At 37.9% G+C, this 27,108-nt stretch overlaps 1 protein-coding gene across 2 annotated transcripts in view; it reads right to left on the bottom strand.

Moving 5' to 3' along the window:
* LOC124161924 (polycystic kidney disease and receptor for egg jelly-related protein-like) overlaps positions 1–26,583 on the bottom strand; it is a 241,807-nt gene extending 215,224 nt beyond the window's left edge. Inside the window, exons 1-6 of one of the 2 annotated variants that reach the window (XM_046538185.1) lie at positions 26,082–26,583; positions 25,807–25,948; positions 21,585–21,745; positions 12,178–12,423; positions 8,325–8,493; positions 6,424–6,569 (exon numbers count right to left, since the gene is read on the bottom strand). In XM_046538185.1, coding sequence (XP_046394141.1) covers positions 6,424–6,569; positions 8,325–8,493; positions 12,178–12,423; positions 21,585–21,745; positions 25,807–25,948; positions 26,082–26,142 — 925 coding nt within the window. In that variant the 5' untranslated portion in view covers positions 26,143–26,583. The remainder of the gene's footprint in view (positions 1–6,423; positions 6,570–8,324; positions 8,494–12,177; positions 12,424–21,584; positions 21,746–25,806; positions 25,949–26,081) is intronic. The other variant, XM_046538186.1, reaches the window with a different exon arrangement.
* Between the last annotated feature and the right edge of the window lie 525 nt (positions 26,584–27,108).

The raw sequence follows: 27,108 nt of genomic DNA on the forward strand, positions 1-27,108 counted from the left end.
CCTCTGTGACTGTGATGATAAATTGTAACTCGAGTTACAATTTATCGATCGATACATGTTTTCGGAAAAAAATACAGCATCAACTTAAAAGAAGCTCAGCCGCGAGGATATTGAATTTCGCCAGAATGCTAAGTCCCCGTCGTATTTTGACATTTATTTCCTTTAGAGATGGGTCGAATAGCAGATTTCTCGAATTCGAATATTAACCCGGTAACGCCTGAATTAAAAAGTTTCTGCGATTTTTGTGATAATCATATGTTTTAATATGAATGAAATTCTGAGTCATTCAGTGCAAATTTTATTCTTTTATCTCTAATAGTTAGCGAGATACAGCCTGGTACCATATGGTACCGCCAGGCGTTTAAGGGGTCAAAAAATCAAAATTTGAAAAACTTTTTGGAAATCACATTTTAAAGCCATAAACGTTAAATATTTATTATTTTCCGGAAAATACATTCATTTTCATCCAAAATTACGCTCAAATATCGATAATATTCAATTAATTATTAAATATTATTGTATATAAAATAGAAGTTATGTATAATTGACGTAGAAATCAAGAATAACATGATTTTAGTGTTTCACTCAGCCGTTGCCGCACATGGAAATGAACAAAGCAGTCACTGCATTGCATTTCAAGCATTCTGTTTCTATTCTACTGGTTCAGTTTTCAGTAGCACACCGTCCCCGCTTGGGCTTGGAGTTTATTTGTTGGTTGTGCCCGTCGAACCTATCAGGGGCATTGGAAAGAAGATAGGCCGCTGTCAGTTGAATGCAATCTTTGAAACATGAATCAATTACAAATCTATTTCTTTAGCCAAGTACCCCATTCCAGTCGCACTTCTGGTAAATTGAGCACGTCCTTGACATTTTAGGGGATCCTTGTATCCAGCTGTGATTATACTACTGGCCATCGGAACTCAGGCTGAGTTATGTTTTTTCACGATTTCCGCATCAGCATCCATACGTTAGGCGTCATTGCATCCAGAATCCAAGTAAAAATGGGCCACGAACATTTTGTCGACCCCCACACTATCTTTCCCAATTCATTTTTCGTAGGCTTTCACATTCCTGAGTTTTACGAAGTAGCTATCTGAGCTATTGATGCACCACACTTTCTAGCCAAACCTAATTAGCCTCCCCCGCATGAATAGCTAACAGCCATGTCTTCCAAAAGAGAACATTATCGACTCATTGAAACTCAAGGACTGCTTTTCTCAGAAATATCCGCCGAATCTTTCTTTTCCATATCTTATATGATTTATCCATAGCGGTGTTATTGCCGCAATGAATAAACCTACGAAGTTGTAGAAATCTGTTACGTCTCATTGTGTAATAAACAAGATTATTTCTGGCGTTTAGTGCTGCCTCACAATAGTGCCTTTTACTGGGAGTCGTTTTATGCCAAATTATAAAAAGAATTGCAACAAATATTTTCAGTACCTCATGCGTTATATTTGGGTCATAACTGTTGCAGAATTGTACACACCTATTCGACTCTAACACTTAGTGTGTAAGGACATTTTCGTCAAAGAACAGTTCAAATATTCTAGTTGGAGATGCTTCGAATGAAACAGTGAGTTGGTAATCAGGATTACGAGAAATCCTTTCGTGCTTTACCACCTCTTCATCATCAAAAACGCGTCCTTCCTCCCTATTTTTATACCTTTTGGGTGCTTTACGGCTCTGACCAGTTTTACTACACTTTTGAAAATTCTCAGACATTTCTTGAGATAAACTCAGCTGACTGTCCACCTTTTCGAACAGCAACTTCAAATTCGAGCAAAATTGGCGTCCACTCGTTATTCCATTTTCCTAAGTCAGAAGGAAGGTATTCATCCTCTCTTTGCAGCAGCACATGCTACATTATAAGCAGTATGTGTAAGTTATTTCGGTTTTACTAGCACATGAAAGTGTGAATCGGAGTGTGATTGTGATGCGTTAGACAAAAATTAGGATTACGCTGCTCTTGTCGAAGTGATGCCTGTCGCGTGGTCGTCTCTCGCCGCCAGCCGTCATTGAATTTTCCCCTTAGCAAGCCCCCTTATTCCCCAGCATGCCCCCTTCCTAATTGAGTACACGGATACTCTTCCTATTCATGTTCTTCTAAATAGGATTCAGGTATGCAATTATACCTCCCACTCCTTGAGCCCTCGTGAGGGTACGAGATTATGAAAAAATGCGGACAATTCAGGATCTTATGTACTTGGATGACGTCCTTACAAGAAAAAAATTAATTTATGTACTCATTCAATATGCGTTATAACATTTAAATAACGCAAAATTTATAGTATAAATGATGAAAAATAAATAATTGTAAAATAAATAACTGTTAGAAAACGAAAACAACAGAAATATTGGTATTTACGCTTTCCGCCAAAACATGGTAGTGCAAGCGCCTAGCGGTACCATATGGTACCACCAAAATGTTTTGCATCATAACATCCCAAATACTAGGCTCACATACAAATACCATGCTTAATATGAAATTTACATGTTATAACAATCATAATTACGTAAAAACATCTTCATATTATGAGTACATAAGACACAAGTAAAGAAAATCGAAACGCTTGCACTAAAAATTCCGTTTTTTTCGCATAGCTGAAAATTCTCAATTTTCAAACGGCTATAAATACGTTAATTTCAGCTTTAAAAAAGCAAACTTTTCGGGAAAATGTAAAAAAAAAACATTTTTATTATGTTTAAGCTCTCAAAAACCCAAATAAATTACAATAAAAGACAAAACAGTTACGTTTAGCATTGCGCTACCGGCTGGTACCATATGGTACCGCTAGGCGTTAACGGGTTAAATCATTGCTCGAATATTCGAATACCTCGAATACTAAATGATGAATGCTGGAATGTTTGACTCGGTTGCCTATGCAGCAGGCAACACAAGATTGTGGGGAGTAATTTTGATTTCCTTTAAATGATTCGAACAGGAAATTAGCTGATTAATGAATATTTTAATTTTATGGAAACAATTTGGCACATAATTATTTCAACTAACATCGCTTTACCCCCACTCCTGCTGCCAAGTGCTAGCTGACAATCTGAGGCATTTTGCAAAATACAAGCTCTTTTCCACCGGATTTTCTTCAATTATTTTCAGTCCATCTTTGGGAGTTCTCACGAGATAAGAAGATGAATTGGAATTGCTATCAGGGAGAAACCAAATATTCTGAGAAAATATCCCAATTGTATGCAGGGGCGGATCCAGGATTTTTTCTGGGAGGGGCACAAGCAAGGCCGTATCCAGGATTTTGTTCTGGGTGGGGCACAAGGATACCTCGTAATACAAAACGAACGCACTGATAATGGGACCGTATTAAAAATCTTGCATATTTTTTAGGGTCTGGGGGGGGCACGTGCCCCCGTGCCCCCCCCCCCCCTGGATCCGCCTATGATTGTATGGGACTGTAACAATGAAGATTTATAGCACCACTCATAAATTGTAACTTGATATATGTTTTCGGAAAACAATACCGCATCAACTTCCGAGAAGTTCTGCTGCTCATATCGAGTTTCGCCAGAATGCTAAGTCTCCGTCGTATTCTGACATTTATTTCTTTGCGTAAAATGCTTAAATAAACTCAGAAATACGTCGTGTTTGGTCTTATTCTTTTTGAAATTACGCGCACATTACTAATATTTCAATTCAAAAAAGGTGTAACATCAATTGACGAAAGTCATTCTTAGACACCTTTTGTGCTAATAGATGACTCATGCAGCGGTTGACCTCCACAGAAATGGGGAACTTGGAAGCTGGTAGGGAAAAAAAAGGTCAGAGGGGGAGAAAAGGGAGGGCCCGAAAGACGTTTCTATTGTTCTCGTGTAACTTGGTATTTTTTCGAAGCTAAGGTCTTCGTAATATATGATCCCTGCGCGAGCTGTGACCTTTTTTTTATTTCGAAGAAGAAGAAAGCCTCAGAGGGGAGGCTAGTGCTGAATGGAGAGGGATACCGGATCTTGGGAAATGCGCTAATGTAAGTATCCCACGGTACTCACACAGCAGTTGACGTCCAGAAATGGGGAACTTCGAAGCAGGTAGCCAGAAAAAGGTCAGTGGGTGAGAAAAGGGGGGAGGGCGTGAAACACGTTTTTAATGTTCTCGTAACTCGATATTTTTTTCGAAGCAGGGGTCTTCGTAATGCGATCCCTGCGCGAGCTGGGACCTTTTGTTTGATTTCGGAGAAGAGGAAAGCGTCAGAGTGGTTGAGGCGAGTGCTGAATGGAGGGGGATAGCGGATCGTGGGAAATGCCCTAAGGTTGCTATCCCACGGCACTGAGGTTCTCCTGGTGGGGGGAATATGGGATTTTCGGATTTTTTCACCCGACCATTTTCGGTTCCCCTTGACGAACTCTTTTCACCACTAAAATCCACGAATTTGATGTAATTCGTCAACTTGAGTAAAACGGCGCTGCGAGCACTAAATGACTACAGTTCTCTATTTTTCCGAGTCAACTACCAACGACGTGTGTGCGACAGTGTATGACGCGAAATTCAAAGTATTCGAGGTATTCGAGGCGGTACTTTTCGCATAACTATTCGAAACCTCGAATATCGAATACTTTCTCGTATTCGAGGTATTCGAGTATTCGCGGATACTATTCGCACATCTCTAATTTCCTTGCATAAAATGCTTAAATAAAGTCAAAAATATGTCACGTTTGGTCTTGTTCCTTTTTAAATTTTCGCGCACATTACTAATATTTCAATCCAATAAAGGTGTAACATCAATTGCTGAAAGTCATTGTTAGACACCTTTTGGGCTAATAGGTGACTCATGCAGCAATTGCCCTCCGGAAATGGGGAACTTCGAAGCAGGTAAGCAGAAGAAGGTCAGTGGGGGAGAAAGAGTGAAACACCATTCTATTAATCTCCTGTAACTTGATATTTTCTTTTGAAGCTTTTCATTTATGGTCTTCCTAATGCGAACCCTGCGTGAGCTGCATGCCTTTTGTTTGATTTCGGAGAGGAGGAAAGCATCAGAGGAGGGACCGAGGGCTGATGGATGGAGGGGGTAGCGGATATTGGGAATTGTGCTACGTAGTAACTATTCCACGGCACTTAGGTTCTCCTGGTGGGGGAAACCGGGGATTTTCAGATTTTTTCATTCGATCATTTTCGGTTCCCCATGTCGAATTCTTTTCATCACTCTAATCAGCGAATTTGATGTAGTTCATCAACTTGCCTAACACGATGCTGCATGCACTAAACGACTAGATTTCTCTACATTTTTCTGAGTCAACTACCAACGACGTGCGTGTGACAATGTATGGCGCAAAATTCAAAGTATTCCAGGTATTCGAGCTTGTACCTTTAGCATAATTATTCGAGACCTAAAATATCGAATACTTTCTAGTATTCGAAATATTCACGGATACTATTCACACATCTCTATAATTAATGGATGAATTAGAGCCTGAGTGGTCCACATAAATGTGGAATTAAATAATTATAATATAGACATCACCCTTGTTACTACCAGTGGTTAAAAAGGGGATTGTTTTTTAGTGACATAAATGCACCCCATGAAAATTATGTACGTAATAAAAAAAAACACAATTTAACAGTGCACCAGAATGTGTAGTAATTTATGCTACCTTTTCCGAATTTAATGAGAAATCAAGGGGTCAGTAAGCCATACCCTCATTCAATTCAGACATTTCCATTTTACCTATGGGAAGTACATGATTGACTATGCTAATTCTGAATACATACGTAGCTTATAGAAAAAAGTTTTGAGTAGGTACTGAATCTGAAATATCCGACAAGAAGGAAGAAAATTAAGGTAATTTAAGGTTTCATTTCTGAATGTATATGATTAATTTATCAATAACTAAATCTACTTCAGGCTTATTTTGTTAGGTCTGGAGAAGGTGGGGAAAAGGACAGAAAGCTGATACTTTCTTATGGATCCTCCATGGTTGGTCAAAGAAAAAATCCTCAGAGACAACATTAGATGGTAATGCTACATATTCAATTCTTTAATTAGAAGATATATCTAAAAAGTTTTGCCATTTTTACAATGAGTCATGAAATTTTATAAAAAAAACTCAAATTCAGTTTCACTGTACATCTCAAAAAGATAAAGAGAGGAAGGAAACAAAACTGCAAAAGGAGTCCTTTAACCATTTTCCCAACAAAAAAAGCATGGCTGCAGATCAATTTTGGCCAGTGTCTCTTTCAGATCAGAAATACAAAATGGTGTCTTCAAAAACAAGCTTTTAGCCCTTTTTTTCTAAATTCATGCAGATCAACCAAGTTATTACTTTTCATTCACACATTGCATTGCAGTTGATGATTATATAATTTAATAATTATAACAAGACCTACTCTGAAAATTTTGGTGAAAGATAATCCATGATAAAAGAAGGAAAAGAGGAATTTCCATGGTGTAGCATTAACTTACTTACCACAAGGATATTCATAAGGATACACTCTCATGTAGTAATGCCATTTGAATTCCACTCTTGTATTAGTGCATCCAGTGGTCACTCTCGGATAGAAACTAAATGTCATTGCACGAAAGTAAGAAACTTCTGTATCAAAACTAGTTCCACTGAAATAATTATGGTAACAAAAGAATTTTAAGCAGAAATTAGAATCAGCACACATCATGAGAATCAATATATGAAATAAAGTAACACAGTTACCAACATGATTAGCTTTAAATACTATGAGAGCACATGAAAAATGGCAGATGTATAAAATCTCTCTATTTCAAGTATACGGTCTAACTTAACCGATAAAAGTTCAATGTAGACCATGAATACACCCAAGGTACAGTGGAACGGCATTAAAGCGAGTATGGGCTATTGTGAGACCCCCACCATCACGAGAGATAGCCGAGCACCATCAATTGACCCCATGATTAGCATATAAAAAAAAAATTCGTTTTTACGAGGCCCTTTTGGTTTTGGCACTTTCCACAGAGAGAGTTTCCATCGCCAGAAAACCTTCACCAAGAGTCCCTAATCTCTGTAATTGCTGACAATCCGTTCTAAATGAAGTTAACATGGAAATTCAAGTGGTAAACTCTCATTCAATAAATAAGTAGTTCAGGAGAATCTTTCAAGCGGCATGAAAAGGTGAGCAGTGGGCTACCTGCGAATAGTGCCATGTGCTCCCTTTGACCTGCCAAACGTTGCGATGAGCCTCACACGGTAAATGTTTGTGGAAGGAGCAGTGTGCGCATGGAGTGCGACTCCAAGTGCACGTGACTCCAATGCAACGCACAGTGTGAGCGAAGGGAGTTACGTGCCTGCGGAGTTCGACTCCAACCGCACACGACTCCAACGTGCACGTTGTGCGCTGAGGGAGTCGTGAGCACCAGGAGTCTTGACTTCACCTTGCACAATTCCAGTGCACATTGTGCGCTGAGGGAATCGTTTGCGCATGGAGCCGGCTTCCACCGATCACGACTCCAACACGTCCAGTGTGCGTGGAGAGAGTCGTGTGGGGTCTGCAAAGGGGAGGGAGTCGTGTGTGGTGTGTGGAGGGGAGGGAGTAGCAACTCACCAAACAAGACTTTCTCGCCTCATAGCTCTATCTATCTGCTGAGTCGCACAAGATTTTCAGATTTTACACCAATTTCAATGTTTTGACTTTTTTTGCAAAGGAATATTTGGGCTTGCACTTCAAAGTGTTAATGGTACCATTCTATGAAGACATGGTACATGTACAGTGTTGGGCCTACAAGCTCAACTTAGTAGCCAGCATATAATGGTTTACACAACTTCAGGAGCTCAACACTTGTTGCACTATGCAAACTTTAGTTCTTGAAGAGAGCATAGATATCTGTCAGACTTAAGGAATTAGAGTACTCTATCGGAGAAAATTGTGCCAACTAGTTCCTATTCCTATTTTAACAAGGTGGACAAGCTGGGATACGTTAGTGGAATATATTAAAGGATATTGTAAGGACAGGAATTTTGGTCAACTTCGGATGAGGAGATTATTTATATGCTATAAAATTGCATGCACAAGTAGACTCTTCATTATTTTCTATGTCAGGAAGTTGCTAAGTTAAGTTAGAAGTTTTCAATATTTTGTATTACCTTGTGATCAGTATTTCCCCCTTTGATATGTGTTGCTTTGTAGTATTTGGCTCAATAAAAGTTCATTTATGTTCTTGGCAAAGGATGCTTTATTCAAAGCTTTTTTTTACCGCCCTTATCACAAAATGGATCTTTATACCAACTTCATACATGGAATTTTGGTCCATTTTTATACCACTAAGTGAAGCTTTTATTTACCATAATCTAGGAGTCATACTACATAATAACTAATCACTAGGACTTGTTGGCATACTAACCATCCGTGAATAGCAGATATTTGTGGAACACATTTCGCAGGGTTAGAATACACTACCACTGGAAGCTTTGTCTCCATCACAAGAACGTCAAAACTCAGGATTTTAATAGTCAAAGAATAAACTCCAGCACTGCGGTAAACATGATGAACATATATATAGCTCCTTTGCTCTGAAAATTTTAATTACATTTAAATCACTAAGGTATACAGAATAATCATTTTTTTATCAGGGAGACATTATTTTCCACAACACAAAAAGTAACTATGTAGGTCCATCAAGACATCATTTATGATCACAAAAAAGAAAACAACAGTTACTAGGTCTACTATATATCAAATATCCATCCATCCATTAATCTTGTGTCATCACTTACGATCATAAATCTGCCCAAAAGCATACGTTTCTCATAGGAACTCCTTAAACAAACCCTATCGCTAATGTGATGAACTTTCAAACTGTATTAATTAAAACGTGGTTGAAAAACATAAAAATGCCCCTATTTCTTGATCACTTTCAACAACCTAAAGTGAGAACATGTATGCTCTCAGCATCTGCATGAATTAATATTTGCTTATTTGGATTCCTTATCATTTCTAAATGCATTTTTTGCAATTTTGCCCTTACCTCTTTAAGAGGAATTCTCCCAAGGAGATTTTAATTTCTTAATATAACAAATTACCACATAAAATCATCACATAAATGTCTTCCACCTATTCCATTTAAGAATGCTCTGAAGAAGTAATTACTGAGCAACAACTACTATAGCCCGAAGGATTTCACATTGCGCTGTGAGTTATTTGTGTCCCTCTCTGACAAAAATTTTGTTTTTTTACTATACTTTCAACATATGCAACTATGCCTAATCATCTGAATTATGGTATTAATGCTAGGATATACCTGGATTTCCGTTAGAATCACATTCGTAAAATGGAAGTGATCACGCACTAGTTGCATTCACGGAAGCACCGTGTTCCTGTTTTCCAAGCCTCGCAGTGTGCGACCTCGCTCCTTGATCACGGATACACGTCGTGCAGCAGTTGCAACCCGAGCAACTTGTGCGACATGTGCCTACATGGCGTGGTGCCGGACAGTGTAGTTTCTGATGTCGAGCAGTGGTTTTGAAGCATTCGTGCAAACCACTTTTCTGTATCCGTGATCGCACAGCCACGGATGTATGGTTTTCGAAACCAGGAAGCATGGAGCATTAATAATACAAGCAAAACAATTTCATAGCTGGTAAAAAGATCGTGAATTGCTGAAGAAAGCTCTCAATGAGTCCGGGAAGCACACTTAAACAACAGAATAACTGCATAAATAATAATATATTGTTTGTTTTACGTAAACTATGAACATTACAAGACGTTTAAGTGATAGTTTGGATTATCCGTGCTTCCCGATTATTCATGGCGTATCTCCCCATCGTTAATTAGCCCATTAGGATAATCAGGATAAGTGTACTGTACGTGGGACACTGTCAAATGCCTTACTGCAGTCTATATAGGCAACATTAAAGTTTCTGTTATTTTTCCAGAATTGTTGAAGTATTACAGAATCAATTGTCAATAGCTGCTTGCATCCCATATCAAACTTCCAACATTATCATTACTTTGATAATTATACAGTAAAGCATAACACAAGATAGCTTAATTCTTTTACAGTAGATTCCTGTTAATTGGGACACTTCGGGACAGGTGCACCTTACCACAACTAAGCGGCTGCCCCAATTAGGCAAACTATCCCGTATACGACATAAACAAACGTTTAAATGATAGAAAGAAGACTAAAGAATGTTTATAATTCAAATCAAATTTATCAAACTATTCATTTGCTTAATAATTCTGTGAGAATAGTTTATTTGTTAACATTTTTTAATATTCGTTTTAATATACTCTCTTAAAATTTATTTCGTTTCTGGTCTTCCATCTAGACAGACAACCATATGTTGCCTTAAAATGGTCATGACTAGTTCCTCCGACTTCTTTTTTAACACTGGATTGCAAACGCAAACCCCTTGTTCGCTCACAATCGAAAACTATTGGTTTAAGGCCTCCTCAACATCTGCATCCTTACCTTGATGTTTGCGTTTTGGGGGTGGTGTGTACTTGCTTTCCATTGTGTCTCTATTCTTCTCTCCTCTTATCCTGTTGCTGCAATAACCAAGCTATCGTCGATTTCAACACTCCAGTTCAGTTTCAGCCAAACGACAATGACTGGATTGGGGATGATCTTTAATTTTTTCATCAAGTAAAAGGTCCTTATGTGGCATATTACTCAAGAGTGTTATTGAACTCTCAGCACTTAAACAATATCAATTATTAAGGGTTCCCTTAGATCATAGAACAGAGGATAAATTCCACCAAACATTCACACCACAGACACTGGTTTTAGACTCTACCTTCTAAGTTGACTAGTTGCGAGTGGAGAGAAAAATGACTTCTGGGCATGCATCAACTGCTGAGATGAGGATGGAAAAAAAAGGAATTTATATTTATAATCTTTTAATAGCGATAGCTCAGTTGCATTGGTAGTCGAAAGTGGGAGAGGGGATAGACCACATGAGTCGGTTGAATTTTGTGCAAGATGTCGCAAACAAAATGCTCTTGTTAAGCAACATTGTTCATCTCAACCAGTCTCCTCAGCTCAACATCGGCGAGTAATATCTATAATTTGGCTCATATCCGCTCGTATCGTAAACCCTCAGCATGGGTGTCGCCACTTCTTATCTTTGTCATTATCCCGGGTTCATTCTATCATCTGCAGCCAAACTGCTGCCAGAGGATTCCTCTCCTCTTAAAAACAACATTACGTTGAATGAGGTCTCGAGGCCGGAAAACTGAATCCAAATCCTCTAATGGACAGTATAACTACAAGAGCTTTAAGAATAAGTAGAATGTTAAAAAAAAACAGTACGAAAATTTTTTAATATCGTTGCGGGTGTAGCCTATGTCGCCGACTCATGGCCCAATAAAGCGGCATGCTGTCCCAGTTAAGTATAGAAAACTCTAGGATTTTCTACAATTGGTTTCTGTTCTTCAAGATCTGCCCCAATTAAGCAACTGCTCCAAATAACCGATGGACACATTCACCGGGATCTATATGTGTGTATACTTTTTTACAGTTAATGGATGAAAGAATTAAATTTCTATTCATAGCAGTCGAATTTAGTTTGCCATGAATATTTGCCTAAACATATTATACTTCTAACTCCAAAAACGACCTTTTTCTCTTTTTATAAAAAATGATATACTACATATTAACTTGATGAGAAAAGAATTTAGATTGCCATTGTCATTGATTTAGTTGCAAAAGCAAAACTGGGCATTTTTTTAGACGTGGTAGTGCATTTTGGAGACTATTACTTTGCTCAATCACGTTCAACATATTACACAAGATGGCATATTTTCCTTACTATTACAGTAATTAATTATTCATCATCATTGAGGGCATTTCATTACTTTGACCACATACATATGTACTTACTTCCAATATCAAATTTTCTCCAATGTCATTTAATTTCCATCAGTGGTCATTGAAAATTGCTTTTTCTCCATGCAGTACTTCAGAACCACATTCAAAATAAATTAACTTGATGTAATTATTCAGTTGAAAACTTAGTACATATCTGCCAAGTAAAGTTACACAAAGTTGATTGTTGTGTAATTTTACTTGGACAGCAACTGCTGTGAATTTGTGCATTCACAGTAGCAAAAACTCATCAAAATGTATATGTATGTATGTACACCTAGGTATCTTTTCATAAGCAGGGAGAAAGCAATATTTTCAATACCAAAAATATCTACAATTAGTTACAATGTCCACTTCTAGTAGGAGTAAAAATAAGCATAGGACTAACCTGAAGGAATATCTTCTGAATTAATATTAAAATACTGTAACGCAAGCATACGAGCATTATTGGTTTCATCGAATGCATCATCGGTTGCATTGAATTTTAATCCATCTCCAGATGAAAATTCATAGCGAAAAAGTGGTGTTACATCTCGCACAAAGATTAAGAAAGTCTGATTTGAGCCTTCAGGAATGTCCATTTCATACCAAATGAAATGTCCTCCACCACCTCTTTCATTGTGTTCCTCTTGAGCTAGAAAAATAAGCAACAAAATTTACCCCGAATCCTCCGAAACAGTTAATTATAAATTTAACAATTTTAATTAGGGATAGACAGATCCAGGATTTTTTTGGATCCAGATCCGGCTCGGATCCTTGATTTTTAAAGCTGCATCTACGGATAATTTTGGATCCAAATGCATTTTCAAATTCCTGCTATAAAAGGAATTAATTACTCAAGTTTCTTTTGGGTACATACAATCAAAGGAATACTTTTTAGATTTTCATTCACATTTTTATATTTTTATGAATTGAAAATAATTTTTATAAGCTTTCGAGTTGTTTTTTTTTTTCAAAACGCTTATGCCGCATAAGCGTGTGTAAGAGATGCACCCTTATTTTGAGCATTGCAAGTGGTGGCTTTCGTCTTCCTCGCCTCATTTCCATTCCCATCCAAACTCAGCCCTTCTTCCCTTTTTGTTCCCATGCTCCCAACTCCCTAGAGAATAAGGCAACACTGAGAGTGGGATCTTTCCATGCACCTGACCCAACAGCGGAAATGCCGAAGAGAGAAGGCGACAGCTCCTTGGGGTGGTCGGCGTGTGGACAATACTGAAGTGAGAATAAAGTGCGATTGTTCCCGACATGAGTTCTTCCCGTTTCCTCTGCGATTTTCCCTATCATCAACCCCTGGGCGACGACGACGAGAGGGCCATGGCAACTTACAATTTGGTGTCAGAAGTGGGATTGGTCGATCTAATTATAGCAGACCAGAGGATGGAATATCATTGCAGAATAAGGAGGTAAGATCATCATGGCGGGGCAAGTTAGTGTTGGCGGAAAAGAGGTTGAGTTGCAGGAAGTGATAGAGGAGGTCCATGAGAGGCTACGTGAGTTAGCCTGTGAAAATCAAGCCCCTAAATCCTGATTGGTTGAACGCAACAGCACCCTTAATCCCAGCTTAATCCCCTACAGCAGGAAGTTTTCATTGTTATCGCCTGTGGGAGTGAGCCCGTCCGCGAATGTGTTTGCGTTTTTTGAGTGTTTAGACAAAATAGAGGAAATTAGAGGATGGGTCGATGCAGATAATAATAATAATAATTTTATTGGTCAATAGTATTCAGAAATACTGTGACCTCGTCAGGAAAAAGTAGTACAAAAATATGCAAGGGAAATCACATACAATCGAATATATAGGTTACATCAAAATACAAAGCCATCAGTACTGTGCGTAAAAAATTCATTGAGAGAATAAAAAGGATGAGAAACAAGCCAATTATGAGTCACCCTCTTAAATGTAGACAAACTGGTCATTCTGGCTGTAATTGGCAGGTGGTTAAATAACCTAATTCCTATATTAAGAATCCTGTTAACTCTCCTAACCTCGGAATTCATTATTCTCAGTCTATCCTCCTTTACCCCACAGATGAGAAAGAAATTAATAGCATACTGACTAAAATTAGTAGGAAACACTCTGCTGGTTATGATAACATTCCTGGCACCATATTGAAAGGAAATGTAAAAATGGCTATTATGACTCCACTTGTATATTTAGTTAATGAGTCACTGTCACTGGGTATTTTTCCAGAGAAATTAAAGGTAGCGAGAGTTGTCCCAATTTTCAAGAATGGTGACCCCCAAGATATGAATAATTACAGACCAATTTCTGTTCTATCTGTATTTTCAAAGGTTTTTGAACAAGTCATCTTTAACAGAATCTTATCGTTTTTAAATAAATTTGATATTCTCTCTAAAAAACAATTTGGTTTCATGAAAAATAGGTCAACTGAAATTGCCATGGCTAAGTTCATTCACAATGTTATTAGTGAACTTGACAAACACAATTCTGTTACAGGAATCTTCTATGACCTAAAAAAAGCTTTTGATTCTGTGGATCATGAGATCTTACTTTCTAAACTTGAAAGCTATGGTATCTCAGGCATAGCAAATCAGTGGATAAAATCCTTCCTAACAGGTAGATCTCAATCAGTGAGTATCTTCTCCTCGACTATAAGCACTTATGCAACATCAACCCCTTAAACAGTCACTAAAGGTGTTCCCCAAGGGTCTATTTTGGGTCCTCTTCTTTTCCTCATATATATTAACAATCTTCCCTCATATTTTAATGGTGGTACTGTTTACATGTATGCAGATGATACAACCTATTTATTTTCCTCAAAGTATTTTAACTATGATGTAGTACAAGGAAACATGAATGCAATGAGTAAATGGTGTGATGACAACAATGTGGTCATAAATGATAAAAAATCTATGTTTATTCAGTTTCATACACATCAAAAGAAAATAACCTCTACTCCACTTCTGAGGGTAAATGGCAAAATTTTCAGTTCTTCCAATGAAACGAAATTCCTGGGACTATATGTGCATGAATCATTATCGTGGGAAATTCATATTGATACTCTTTGTACCAAAGTGGCATCTGGATGTTACCTCCTTAGAAGGATCAAATCGCTCACCGACACCAACTACTGTCTACCATGTGTATATCCATAGTAGGCTGTAATATGGAATTGTGGTCTGGGGCCACTCTCAACACAGTATTATGCTTTTTAGACTCCAGAAATGGGCCATTAGGATCATTCAAGGTATTTCTGGTAGAAGTAGCTGCCGGGAGCATTTTAAATCTCTGGGTATTCTTACATTACCATGTATATATATTTTTTCAACTATAGTTTTTATCTGTCAATACAAAAGCATGTTCGAGATTGGAGTAAATGGTGATATACATAATTACAACACAAGAGCATCTAAAAACTTCAGGATTGTCCCCCATAATCTAAACATGTATTCTAAAAACTCTGTTTATGCTGGAGTGAGTTTTTACAATGCATTGCCGAAAGAGTTAAGGGAAATATGCTCTATGAGCACCTTTAAGAAAAAAACTGTACTTGTATCTGGTGAGCAATTCTTGTTATTCTGTTGGTGAGTATATGTCATTGCATTTGAATTTCTAATTTTTACTTTCATTGTTTATGTTTTGTTTTGTGCAGTACATACTATACTTGTTCTATACATGTTGACCACATGTCCTGGAACCAATAAAGAATTATTATTATAATTATTATTATTATTATTAGGAAGAGAAGATTTGGTTTTCACTAATCGACACTGGTTTAATGATAAGAGGTTCTTATTTCTTGTGCTGTAGTTGTGAGTTTCACATCTTTTAGGGAAGATATCAAGATTTTCTTTCACATATATCAGAGCTTTATACACATACATGCTATAAACAGTTAAAATTTTCAATTTCATGAAAATTGGACGACAGTGTTCCCTAGACAGTGATTTGGTGAGCATTCTGAGGGCCTTTTTTTGTAGCAGAAATACAGATTTTATGTCAGGGGCATTCCCCCATATTTCCAAACCATAGTCTAAATGGCTGTTAAAAAATGAAAAATATATACAACGCATGAAATCAGAAGGGATTATCAAGCTTAGCTTTCTTAGGATAAAGAGAGCTTTGGAAAGCTTTTTGTTTACTTCAGTGATGTGATGGCTCCAGCTAAGTTTAGTATCGAGGTAAAACCCAAGTAACTTAGTAGGCTTCAGATCACCTTAGGTAGGCTTATGGCTACAGATAAGCTTTTGAGTTTTTCCTTGTTTAGTAGAAAGCCATTTACTATAAACCAATCATCAGCTATTGCTAGATGATTTTCTGCCCTTTCTACAGCAAAGGTAGTACTTTTACAAACATCCATTAAGGTTGTATCATCTGCGTAGAGGATGCAATTAGAGGGATTACAATGTGGTAGGTCATTGATCATTACTATGAACAAAATGGGACCCAGGACAGACCCCTGGGGAACACCAAATTGAGTAGGGAGGAAAGAGGACTGCACTCCCTTCATTTCAACACACTGTTGGCGCTGAGAAAGATATGACTGAAAGAATGTTAACTCCACTCCTGAGACCCCATAGTATTTCAATTTTTGCAGTAATATTGAATGATAGACACAATCAAAAGCCTTAGAGAGATCACAAAGGGTAAGGGCAACAGATAATTGGTCTTCATAAGAGTTGTGAATGATATTGATGATATATAGGAGGGCTTGTGTGGTGGTTTTACCTTTACGGAAACCATGTTGAAATGAACTGAAAAAACCACAATTTTCTAAATGGTTGTACAACTGAGATTTAATAATGACCTCAAAGATTTTACCAAAGATCGGTATGACAGAAATAGGGCGATATGAGTTGGGGTCATACTTGGGGCCTTTCTTGTATACTGGGGTCACTTTTGAATATTTGAGATGATGCGGAAAGACACCAGATTGAAGACAAGTATTGATAATGATACTGAGATGCTCAGTTATAGATTCGTTTCAGCTCTTGAGGAGATTGTTAGAGAGACCATAAATGTCTTTGCTATTAGTTTTTATTATTTTAAATATCTCATAAGGTGTTACCCATTTCCACTTAAAATGTCTTCTGTGTATTGTGTACTTATTTAGCAGAGAAATAGCTTCAGCTTTGTCAAGAAAGGTAGTTGAAGTTATGTTTTCAACTGTCTCAATAAAGAATTTGTTGAGGTCAGCTGGAGATATTGCGAGATCGGAAGAAGATTTTGTTATGCCAGCCTCTTTTTTAATTACAGCCCATGCTGCCTTAAGTTTGTTACCAAAGTTAGAGATATATTCAAGGTTAGCAACTCTTTTGGCATCTGTTACCTGCTGATTATATTCAATCTGTACTTTGGTTAAGAGTTCTTTGTTTAATTTGTTGCTATTAGATATGTATGTCTTTTGGGCAGAAACAAGTCTCTCCTTTACACGGGAATGTCAGGAGTGTAATAAGCCATCTTAGATATTCTTGAATTGGTCCTGGATAACTTTTTTGGGAAACACATGTCAAAGAAACCCATAAATTCAGAAAAGAAGAGTTTAAAAATTTCCTTCCCATTTTGTTTTAAGAGTGAAAACCAGGTGATATTCGACAGAAGACTTTTAAGATTTCATACACCAGCAGGTGTGATGGGTCTGACTAAAGCACATTGAGGTCTGGCCATCAAGGTAATCGTTCCATTTGCATTCTTGAGTTTGGTTGTACCTTTAACCTTTAACTCTAAAGCCAAGTGATCGGAAAGCACATAGTCAACTGTTATAGGTATAGGTTACGGGTGGCAAAATTGCATGTGCCTAATGGTGCAGCAGAAGTGCTGTGATGCCGTTTCTTATGAAGACTTTAAACAAGTGATTACTGAAAGGTATAAGTGGAAACATTGAGGCTCGGTTTTATCGGGAGAATGTCTCACAGATAGAGCAGGGCCCAATGGAGGATATAGTGGCTTTCGCTGATTGGGTAAGGAGTGCTAACGTGAACACTTATGAGAGAAATGGATCCCAGGAGTTTTTTGAGGCCACCATATTTGAAGCCGAGCAGAGGGCATTGGACCCATTCTTGAATGGACTTTCCAGTGAGGTAGAGCACAGATACCACCATGATGAGCCGAAGGCCCTCGACGACGCTGTGAGAAGCGCTCGCGGGCTGAGGCAATTGAAGTGAAGGTGGCACCACAGGTGCCACCAATACCCACTCAAGATTTTTTGGGTACCAAACGAGAGGAAGCATTTCAATTGTAACCAACCTGGATATTTTGCATGGGAATGCAGACTGCCACTCAAGGATCAATGTTATGCTTGTGACCAGGTGGGACACATCCCTCGCGAATGCCACCATCGTGGAAGACCTGGGCCTGATATAAATGGCACTGGCATGGCCACGAGCACCGGGTGCCTCTAAACGTTACAATTCCTGTGACAGACTGTAATGCGGCAGAGGGCGACTTAAGAGTGAAGGGCATATAGACGCGAGTGCACACTTTTGATCGACACAGGAGCCCAAGTATCTTTAATATCAAGTAAAATAAGAGGTCGTTATGGACTCTCAAGGCCGAGGTGCCACCTGAGAGGAATCATGGGGAGGATGCTTTGGACATACAGGCAAAAGGTGGTGTCTTTACGCTTGGGTAATCACGTCTATCCCATGCAAGTGCAAGTTGTGGACGAGTGGGAAGGAGTTGATGGTATCATGGGATTGGACTTTTTGGCAAAACATCGAGGTGTATTGGATGTGTGCAATGAGATTTTGCACTTGTGGGGGCAGGAGATTCAGTTATCAGGTCGCCGAAAAAAGGATATGGCGACCCAAGTCTAAAGTTTTTCTGTGAATGTTTTTTCTATGAATCCGACGAAGTAAATATAACCGTAATATGTAAAGAAAACAAAAAATCCTACAGAGAAATGTCAGTTTCATTGATAGAACTAGCAGAATTTAGTCTCAACAAAGGTAATACTGATTTATTTATTGCCTTACATTGGACTATTGGCAACGTAGAGAGTTGTGTCATGCAGGAAAACAGCGGATTATATGATTATTGTATGGATCGCTTTTTATGTTAATTTCTTCAAATAAACAAGTTTAACCACAATGTAATGCTGGTCTTTTGTTATTTCATAACAATTCATCTACATGTAGAATTTGAGTCAAGCCAACCTTTCAGGCGACACATGTAATAGCCGTGATTTGACATTCGCTGTCTTTTTTGAGTTGCCAACCCATGAGTTAAGCAGAATAGTGTCTTATCCGGAAAAAATGATGTACCAATAGATTCTGCTAAAGAGAGGTTTCACTGTACCTAGCCATAGGCGGATCTTGGGGGGGGAGGGAGGGAGGGTAAGGGACACGGGGGCATGTGCCCCCCTCATACCCTTAAAAAATATGCAAGATTTTTAATACGGTCCCATTATCATATCGTTCGTTTTGTATTACGAGGTATCCTTGTGCCCCCCCCCTCCAGAACAAAATCCTGGATACGGCCTTGCTTGTGTCCCCCCAGAAAGAAATCCTAGATCCGCCCCTGTACCTAGCCGTTATTGTAACTATTGCCACTACATTTTCAAAGTTAATGCCTCAGTCTCAGTAAACTCAGCAATCACTTTCAGTATTCCTCTAGAATATACTGCACCACTTGGGTTCTCCAAAACCCTAACTCCACCTACTTAAATACACCTCTTACTTGAGCAATTAAATGGCTTTATAATAACAATGAAGACTCATTTCCCAGTTGGGTCAGTAGTTTTGTCACACATTATTCTACCTGGCTTATCTTTTACAACCTCTTTTATCACCAAAGAAAAACTAACCAAGGCAGTTTTTGTTGAGGAAACCTCTTTAAGCAAGATTTTCTATTCTTTCGAGTAGTATAACAGCCTTTATAAATGCTTCAGTTAAATCATAGTTGAACTGTTCTTTATTTAGCTTGGTTGTCTTTCATTTACCTAAAGTCTTCCGGTGAAACCTGTTGTGCCGATGGTCCAGCTTCATGGGACTCCTCCTTACTTTTCTAAAAAATCTTGTTGATAATGAATTAAAATGCTCGATCATAGTTGAAATATGTCGCAACACGCGAGCATTTGATTCCAAATATGCCACTATACCACCTTGTTCGGACTAAGTCAGGTGCTACGGAATCCCAGAGCCCAACAGTTGTAGCCACGGCCCGAACGCATTCACTATTAGAGCAGAGTGGTTTTTCGGAACATTCATTGAGGCCGCTTCTTGCCCTAGCACTCGTTCCTGCTGAAGCAATCCGTTGTGCTAGGGGCGTGTTATTATGGGATATAAAAGCCTAGATATAAATGCCTAAAAAACTAGGGTGCCCTACTGAATCGCTAACGCAGTCAGGAAGGTTCATGTAGCAGCCACCACTCCAATGCAATTCACGGCCTAGTGCTCACTCCTCGTGAATGCACCCGTGTCTTCAACATGCTATAGGCCGCTTTGCAAACTTTTCTCCACGACACTTGTTGGAACAAGCAATGTTTAGTTGATTGGGAAAAAGAACTTGGTGGCAGCGTAGCAATATTGATGATGACTCTTCAAATGAGAGTTTTTGGGATAAGGAAATGAGGTGGCATTGAGAGCCCATAGTTTAAATTTGCTGCTTCAACTTTATTCGCGAATTTGTTTTTAAAAAACAAACAGTTTCTGAAGTAGTTTGTAGTAGTAGTTTGAAGTTTAAAAAGTAGTGAAATGATCAAAAATATTTTTGAAATTGTGGAAAAGAACCACAAAAAAAGTCAAAAACATTGAAATTTGTGTAAAAACTGATCAAGTGCCAAAATTTGCAAAAGATTGCAAAATTTGCAAAAGATTGCAAAATTTTACTTTCGCAAAAATCACGGAGCCCGAGCCATCCTAAAAATGATTTATAGTCTGTGTAGTATCGGGGAGGAAAAAATATCTAAGTCACGGGCTGATGAAGGGCAGAGGGTGGTTTTTTGAAATTTGTGACATAGTTACTATTGACATGGTTATTATCCTATGGCGCTGAGATTCCCCCGAATGATTGCTTGGGACTGAGTCACACTCTGTGCCTGTAATATTTTGCATTAAAATTTTCCACAGAAGAAATTTTGCATCATAACCCCCACAAGAGCTTATAAACAAAATGGTTCATGAGTAGAACAAGCCTCGCAGTGCACGCATGCGGAGAGAGGATTGGAACCCTTTCCACTCCCTTTCATGGGACGCTGCATTCTCTGAAGCATTAATTTAAAATTTGAGATCCAGATCCAATGTCTTCAGCTAATTTGGATCCCAATTATTCGGTGAAAGGCAACATCCGCGGATATTTGTATCCGATCTGACTATCCCCAGTAAAAAGTTTAGATTTGACGGTGAATTTTAAGGTGCATATGGTATTAAGAACTAGATTTTATTTTAATTCATACCTTGAATAGGGCATTTTATATTTTTGCACAATTATTTCACCATGATATGCTCTGAATAACAGAAAATAACATACACGTCTAATGCTGTTAAGTATTTTATTTTGCCAGCAGGTGGGTCAAGCTGGCAGAATAGAAAACCATATGATGTTGATGCTACTGCATAAAATGACCAGGAAATGTATTTGCATGTATAAAATACAATTTTTTAGGTGATAAGGGGTATATAATTCAGTTTGAGGCAACAGCAATTTTGGCAGGAAGCTGAATATTGAGTAGAGGCAGGGTCATAAATAGTGATTAAGTAGTCTTCTAAGTAGTGTGAGAGAAAAATCAATTCTGAAAAAACCAATGAAATACCTTCTACTACAAAGATAATTATGTGATTCAGAATTCACTAATAGCAATGTACCCACTACAGGATGTAAAAAATGACAAAATGTACCTTTTTCACATCGGACTCCCTCATATTGCGGTGTACAAGAGCAAAAGAAAGTGGCCTGATACTCCTCACATGTGCCGCCGTTCATGCATGTTGTAGGCGTACAATGCTTCACTCTTTGATCACAATTATCACCTTCGAAAAGACGGGAATGGCAAATACACCTTAAAAATGAAATAATTAAAATAAATTTATTTTGCCATTGGCAGAGCATACATCTGCATGTCTAAAGTAAAAAAAAGAATAAAATATAATCACATACATACATGACAAGTGAGCTTCATCAAGTTAACAATTTTCCAAAGTAATATTAATTTAAATAACACAAAAATTAAAATAGCGCAAAAACGTTAAAACCTGGCACAACCAATAGCAGGGACATGGAGGCACAAGGAGATTCCAGATTACCTACAACAAATTCAATTCAAAAATCATCTTCCCAATATTACACAACATTATCATAGCATTTTTTATATAAAAGAAGTTTCAATTTCTTTTTAAACAAAGAAAGTGAAGTGCCATCTTTTATTCCTTCTGGTATCTTATTTTATATGATAGAGGCAGAGTGGTAGGGACTTTTAAGGCAGGGAGAGCTGGAGTGCCGATTCGAGTGGATATTAGGTATTTCTTGAATGCGTGAGGTGATCGTGGCATGAAGATTTAGAACGAAATTGAAAATTTCTGTAGGCATATATATATAATCCAGAGGTTAATTACTATGGTTTCATTTGAAACTCAATAAAATATTCTACTTTTTTGATCTACTACAAAAATCGATCCTCATATTTCTCATGGTATATTATTTTGGGGAATTCATCGGCTGCCAAGAGAGCTTTTCTACTAAAAAACAAGCATTCAAAGCTATGTATCAAGTCCCTATTCGCACTCCAGGTAAAACCTTTGCTAAATCTAGAATTTTCACTCTTCCTTCTTTACATGTGTACATTTACATCTTCACCTGAATGTGGAATCACTTTGCCCATTGTAAGATGCAGGTGCATTACATATAAGAAGAAGGAACCTTGTCAAATGTCATCCCCTCATAAAAGCCTCAATGATACTCATGAAGGAAATAATTAGGAAGTTAATAATGACAAAGGAAGAATAACAGAAAGAGTCAGAGGAGAAAAATAAGGAAAAGGAGAAGATGGAAAATTGGAAACTGAAAATACAGAAAACAAAGAAGAGGAGAAAAAAAGAATACGGAAGAATAAGATAATTAATAATGAAAGATGATTTGTAATTTTCCACAAAAATAAATTTAATCCGACCCGAGTTTCGAAGTTACTACATCATTTTCAAGGTACAAGTTTAGCAATTTTCAAGGTTCAAGATCTTGTATGTACCTTGAAAATCACGTAGTAACATTGAAACTCGGGTCGCATTAAATTTATTTTTGTGGAAAATTGCAAATCATCTTTCATTATGAATCAATTCCACTCCATCTCGCTTGATTCCTCGAATTTTATATGAATATGATAATTATCTAATGCAAGTGAATAAAGCAGTTACTGAACTATGGAAAAGAAGACTGGGGCACTAACATTCAAGACTCTAAGAAAATAGATGGCATAAAGTTTACTGAAGAGAGTAGAGACCGAAAAAGGGTTAAAGATATTAATCAAGAAGAAATAAGAGATTCTAATGAGAAATACAGGGTTTGTATACAAGGCAAAAGTAAAAGATAGAACTTTAACTCAAGATGTGAATAAATCCTTAGGAGTTGATGCATTTGAATGCAGAAGGGCCTCTTGAACCAGCATCGTTAGGTGCGGGGAGATATTACATCACTTATACAGATAAATGATTTCACGTACATGTACTTCGCGAAGATAATGAGACACAAGAATGAAGTTTTAGAAAAATTTAAGGAATTCAAATAGAGGGTTGAAATGGAAAAAGAGTCAAAGATTAATGCTATACTCACTGGCAATGGAGGTATTTTGAAACAGAAGGCAGGATAACAGGTAACTGAGGCAAAGATTTTGCTTGACGATGACTATTCAAGATTGTTTGAACTCATGAAGATGTAGCTCTGGTACATTTGGAGTACTAATGATGATGGCAAAACTCTATCGCTTTTCTATAACTATTTAAAATTGATAGACCGGTGATGGAAGGTCACAAGAAGATGGAAAAGCACAATTGAAGTATTTACGACAGTATTCTTCAAAAGAAAAATCACTGTAATTTCTGTTTACATAAATTATTTATTTAGAAGCTGGCATTCATAAAATTTAGACTTTAAGTATATCCTACCATAGAAATTTACTATACTGGATGAAGTTATATTTTCAATTGAATTTAATTGAGAAAGTGAGAAATTTCAATTGAACGGTTCAATTGAATATTTTTCAATTGCAAATTTCCAATAGCGCAATCAATACTGAGCATATGAATTAATAGAATTTAAGGTAAAATAAAGTGTCAAGAGTGTAAGCTGACACTTGCTCGTGATGACACTAAGTATTTGAAAGGCGGTGGTAAATAATCATTGCAGTGCCAGTGGGCACATGTAGGAGGAGAGAGCACTCAAAGCTGTCGCTCAACACAGGAGCTGCTCAAACATTAGCCCGTCTCAAGGGTTTTTTAATACTCTTGCAACACACTATTGGCCACCTAGAACTAATATTTGAGCTTCCACCAATCAGAGACCATTGCTCAGGCAAGATGCAGCCAAAAAGATCACTCCGAGAAATTATTGAGCACTCAAACTAAGCAGCTATGAAGCAGTCGCATTGCGGGAAAATATCCTCAGCAGTACGTACTCCTCAGGGCCCTCACTCCCCCTGGTTGCACCCACTGACTGCACAGCCAATCGACGGAAAATTCACACAGCCATTTTTTTCTTCTCCCAAGTGAGTAACCTCTTCACTTAAGTCAACGCGATGATGTTAAACAACAGCGGCAACTGTGAATTTCCTGTGATGGTAAAAGTTTAAGATTAATGTGTCACATTCGCAGTCATGTCCTCTTTTCTTCTTGGCCTGCTCAGTAGCCAATGAAGGTTTTAATGCACATTTCAGATAATGCGTTAGCGAAATAGTAGCAATGCTACTACATGCCCTAATCTAACAAATATTATATACTTGCAGTAGGGGTAGAAACTAAACTACCTGTAAAGGTGGGAAGTTCCAAGGTTACTGCTATTCTGTATATAGTAGCACCATCTTGGATCATAACAAATTGTAAAGGCTTGGTTACACTTAACTGGTTAATGACTAAATGTATGGCTGTGAATATGGACAAAAAAATGCACCGTGAAACCACCAATTTTTGCAAATGCACCAACACAAAATATGTAATGTTTTATTGTGTCCAGAGATCAAGTAATACAAAGGTTACACTGATACAGAACACATCTGGTTGAAGAATCATTATAATACAATATGTATATTATATATATACAATATGCACAAAGATACAATGGATATGAGATACGTCAAACTTTGTTTAGAAGCTCATCAATAGAATGATGCATTTTTAGTTTCAGATATTTTAGGAGGTTGGTCTTAAAAGCAGTTACACTCAATGGTGCCTTAAGCTCAACTGGCAATTTTTTATAGAATTGAAGGCCCATACAGTTTGGACCCGCACCTGCATACCTAGTGCACACACATGAAACATGCAGCTGATCAACTTGTCTGGTAGAACGATGGTGAACATCACGGTTCTTAACATAATGGGATTCTTTTAGTACATACAAGTATGTATATGAAAAATATATACACATGGCACTGATAATATATCCAGTTTTTTGAACAGGGGACGGCAAGGGGCATTACGTTTGGAAAAAGTCATGAGCCGAATGGCTCTTTTCCGAAAATGGACAAGGCCCTACAGGATGAACCCCGAAAAATTATGCTGTAGGCAATGTGGGAATAAAATTCTCCATAGTAAAGTCCCCAAAACCTGTTTTAATTAATTCATGTCCACCGAATCATTCATGGATTCACAAATGGGACGTGTTAACATTACATATGTGACCAGCCCTTTAGGTTTAATCCTATTTACGAATACAGTGAACTGAAAGTTACGTAAGCATACAGTAAAAACATGAAAAAAAGATATTATCACATTAATTGTGTGTCCAGTGTAATTACGCAAGAATAAAGTAAAAGTGCGAAATGATGAAAGTGGGTGAAAAAGCACTTAAAATTCATGGAAACTATGATGCGCGCATTCATTGTAAGGGAATTAAATAATTAGCTATGAACACACTTACTTCTCCGGGTCCTTTGCGTCGCATATTCCTTTTCCTTTACATGGGTTGTTAATGTCCTGGCAATTATGTTGGCTCTCCAACTGGCGGCGTTCTCTTGCTGCTCTTCTCGGCACTTTTAAATCAGACTGTTTCCCAACAACAACTGTATCAAGGGTTTCGAAACAGTATCCATAAAATACGTTAAGAAAACCAGCAACATAGTCATAACTCTGGTAAATATTGGTTTCAAAGAGACAAAGAATCTAAAATTACAACGTTAGGAACAGTACTACTACCTTGAAATAGGAGAATTGCAAACAAAACAACTGCAGAGAGGACATAAATTTTCGAATCCATATTTATACGAAACCACTCGCATCACAATAGACAGGTGGCTTAAAATGGGTGTATGTGAGCTTACATATGCTGCTAATAACCTCTCACGTGCGAATCGTACGACTATAAAACTCAAATACAATGATATACAACTAAGTCAAGACTTCTCCTGGTTTAAATGTGACTGCACATTTGCAATTAAACAGATGAGTTGCGACGGTTGCGACGCAAATAACGTTGGCCCTTAAAAGGTCATCCCAATTATTATATGGATTCTATAATACCAGCGATCTTTTCAAAACTGACTACCGACAGTCGTAATAGTCAGGGACCATGAAGAGAGTATTATCAAAATTGATTAATTGACGAGATAAACCCCCCATATCTTTGCTAACATTTTAGCGTTGCGCGTCAATATGCCGTCGCAGACCCAAGACCAAGATTTTTCCGGGGGCGTTGTGAACAATAGGCGAGAACCAACACCACGGGAGTGGTATAATGAATGATACCAATGCTCTGCAGCGCCTCCCATTATTCGCTACCGACTTTATTTTCTTACCAAACGCTAAAAAAAAGTTGGAGTTTGAAATCTACAGCGTCACGCCCAGTTTGCCTTGTAGCTTCAGTTTACATGTAGGGAGCCCCTAAAACATTCTCAACGCTCTCAATGGTGAAGGAGGGGTATAAAGGACTGTTATTTGTGGGCTTACACGGCCTAATAGTGCCAATGTAAGCACTTACTGAATGGAGCCCGTCAACATTAATTTGTGGTAACTACCTACAGGCTGCTATGTGTACATTGGTGTGTATCAGTCCCTATGATAAAATTATATTAACCTGTTTAAAATTTGTACATATTTTTTTCACAGGGGAGTCACTGTTGGAATGTACACATTTCTTTCACAGGGGAGTCACTGTTGGAATACACAGCATATCTCAAGCCCCCATTGTCCCTCGATGGCCTATCTGACATTTGATTTTTGCCTC

Source organism: Ischnura elegans, chromosome 7, assembly GCF_921293095.1.
Source record: "Ischnura elegans chromosome 7, ioIscEleg1.1, whole genome shotgun sequence".
Classification (NCBI taxonomy): domain Eukaryota; kingdom Metazoa; phylum Arthropoda; class Insecta; order Odonata; family Coenagrionidae; genus Ischnura; species Ischnura elegans.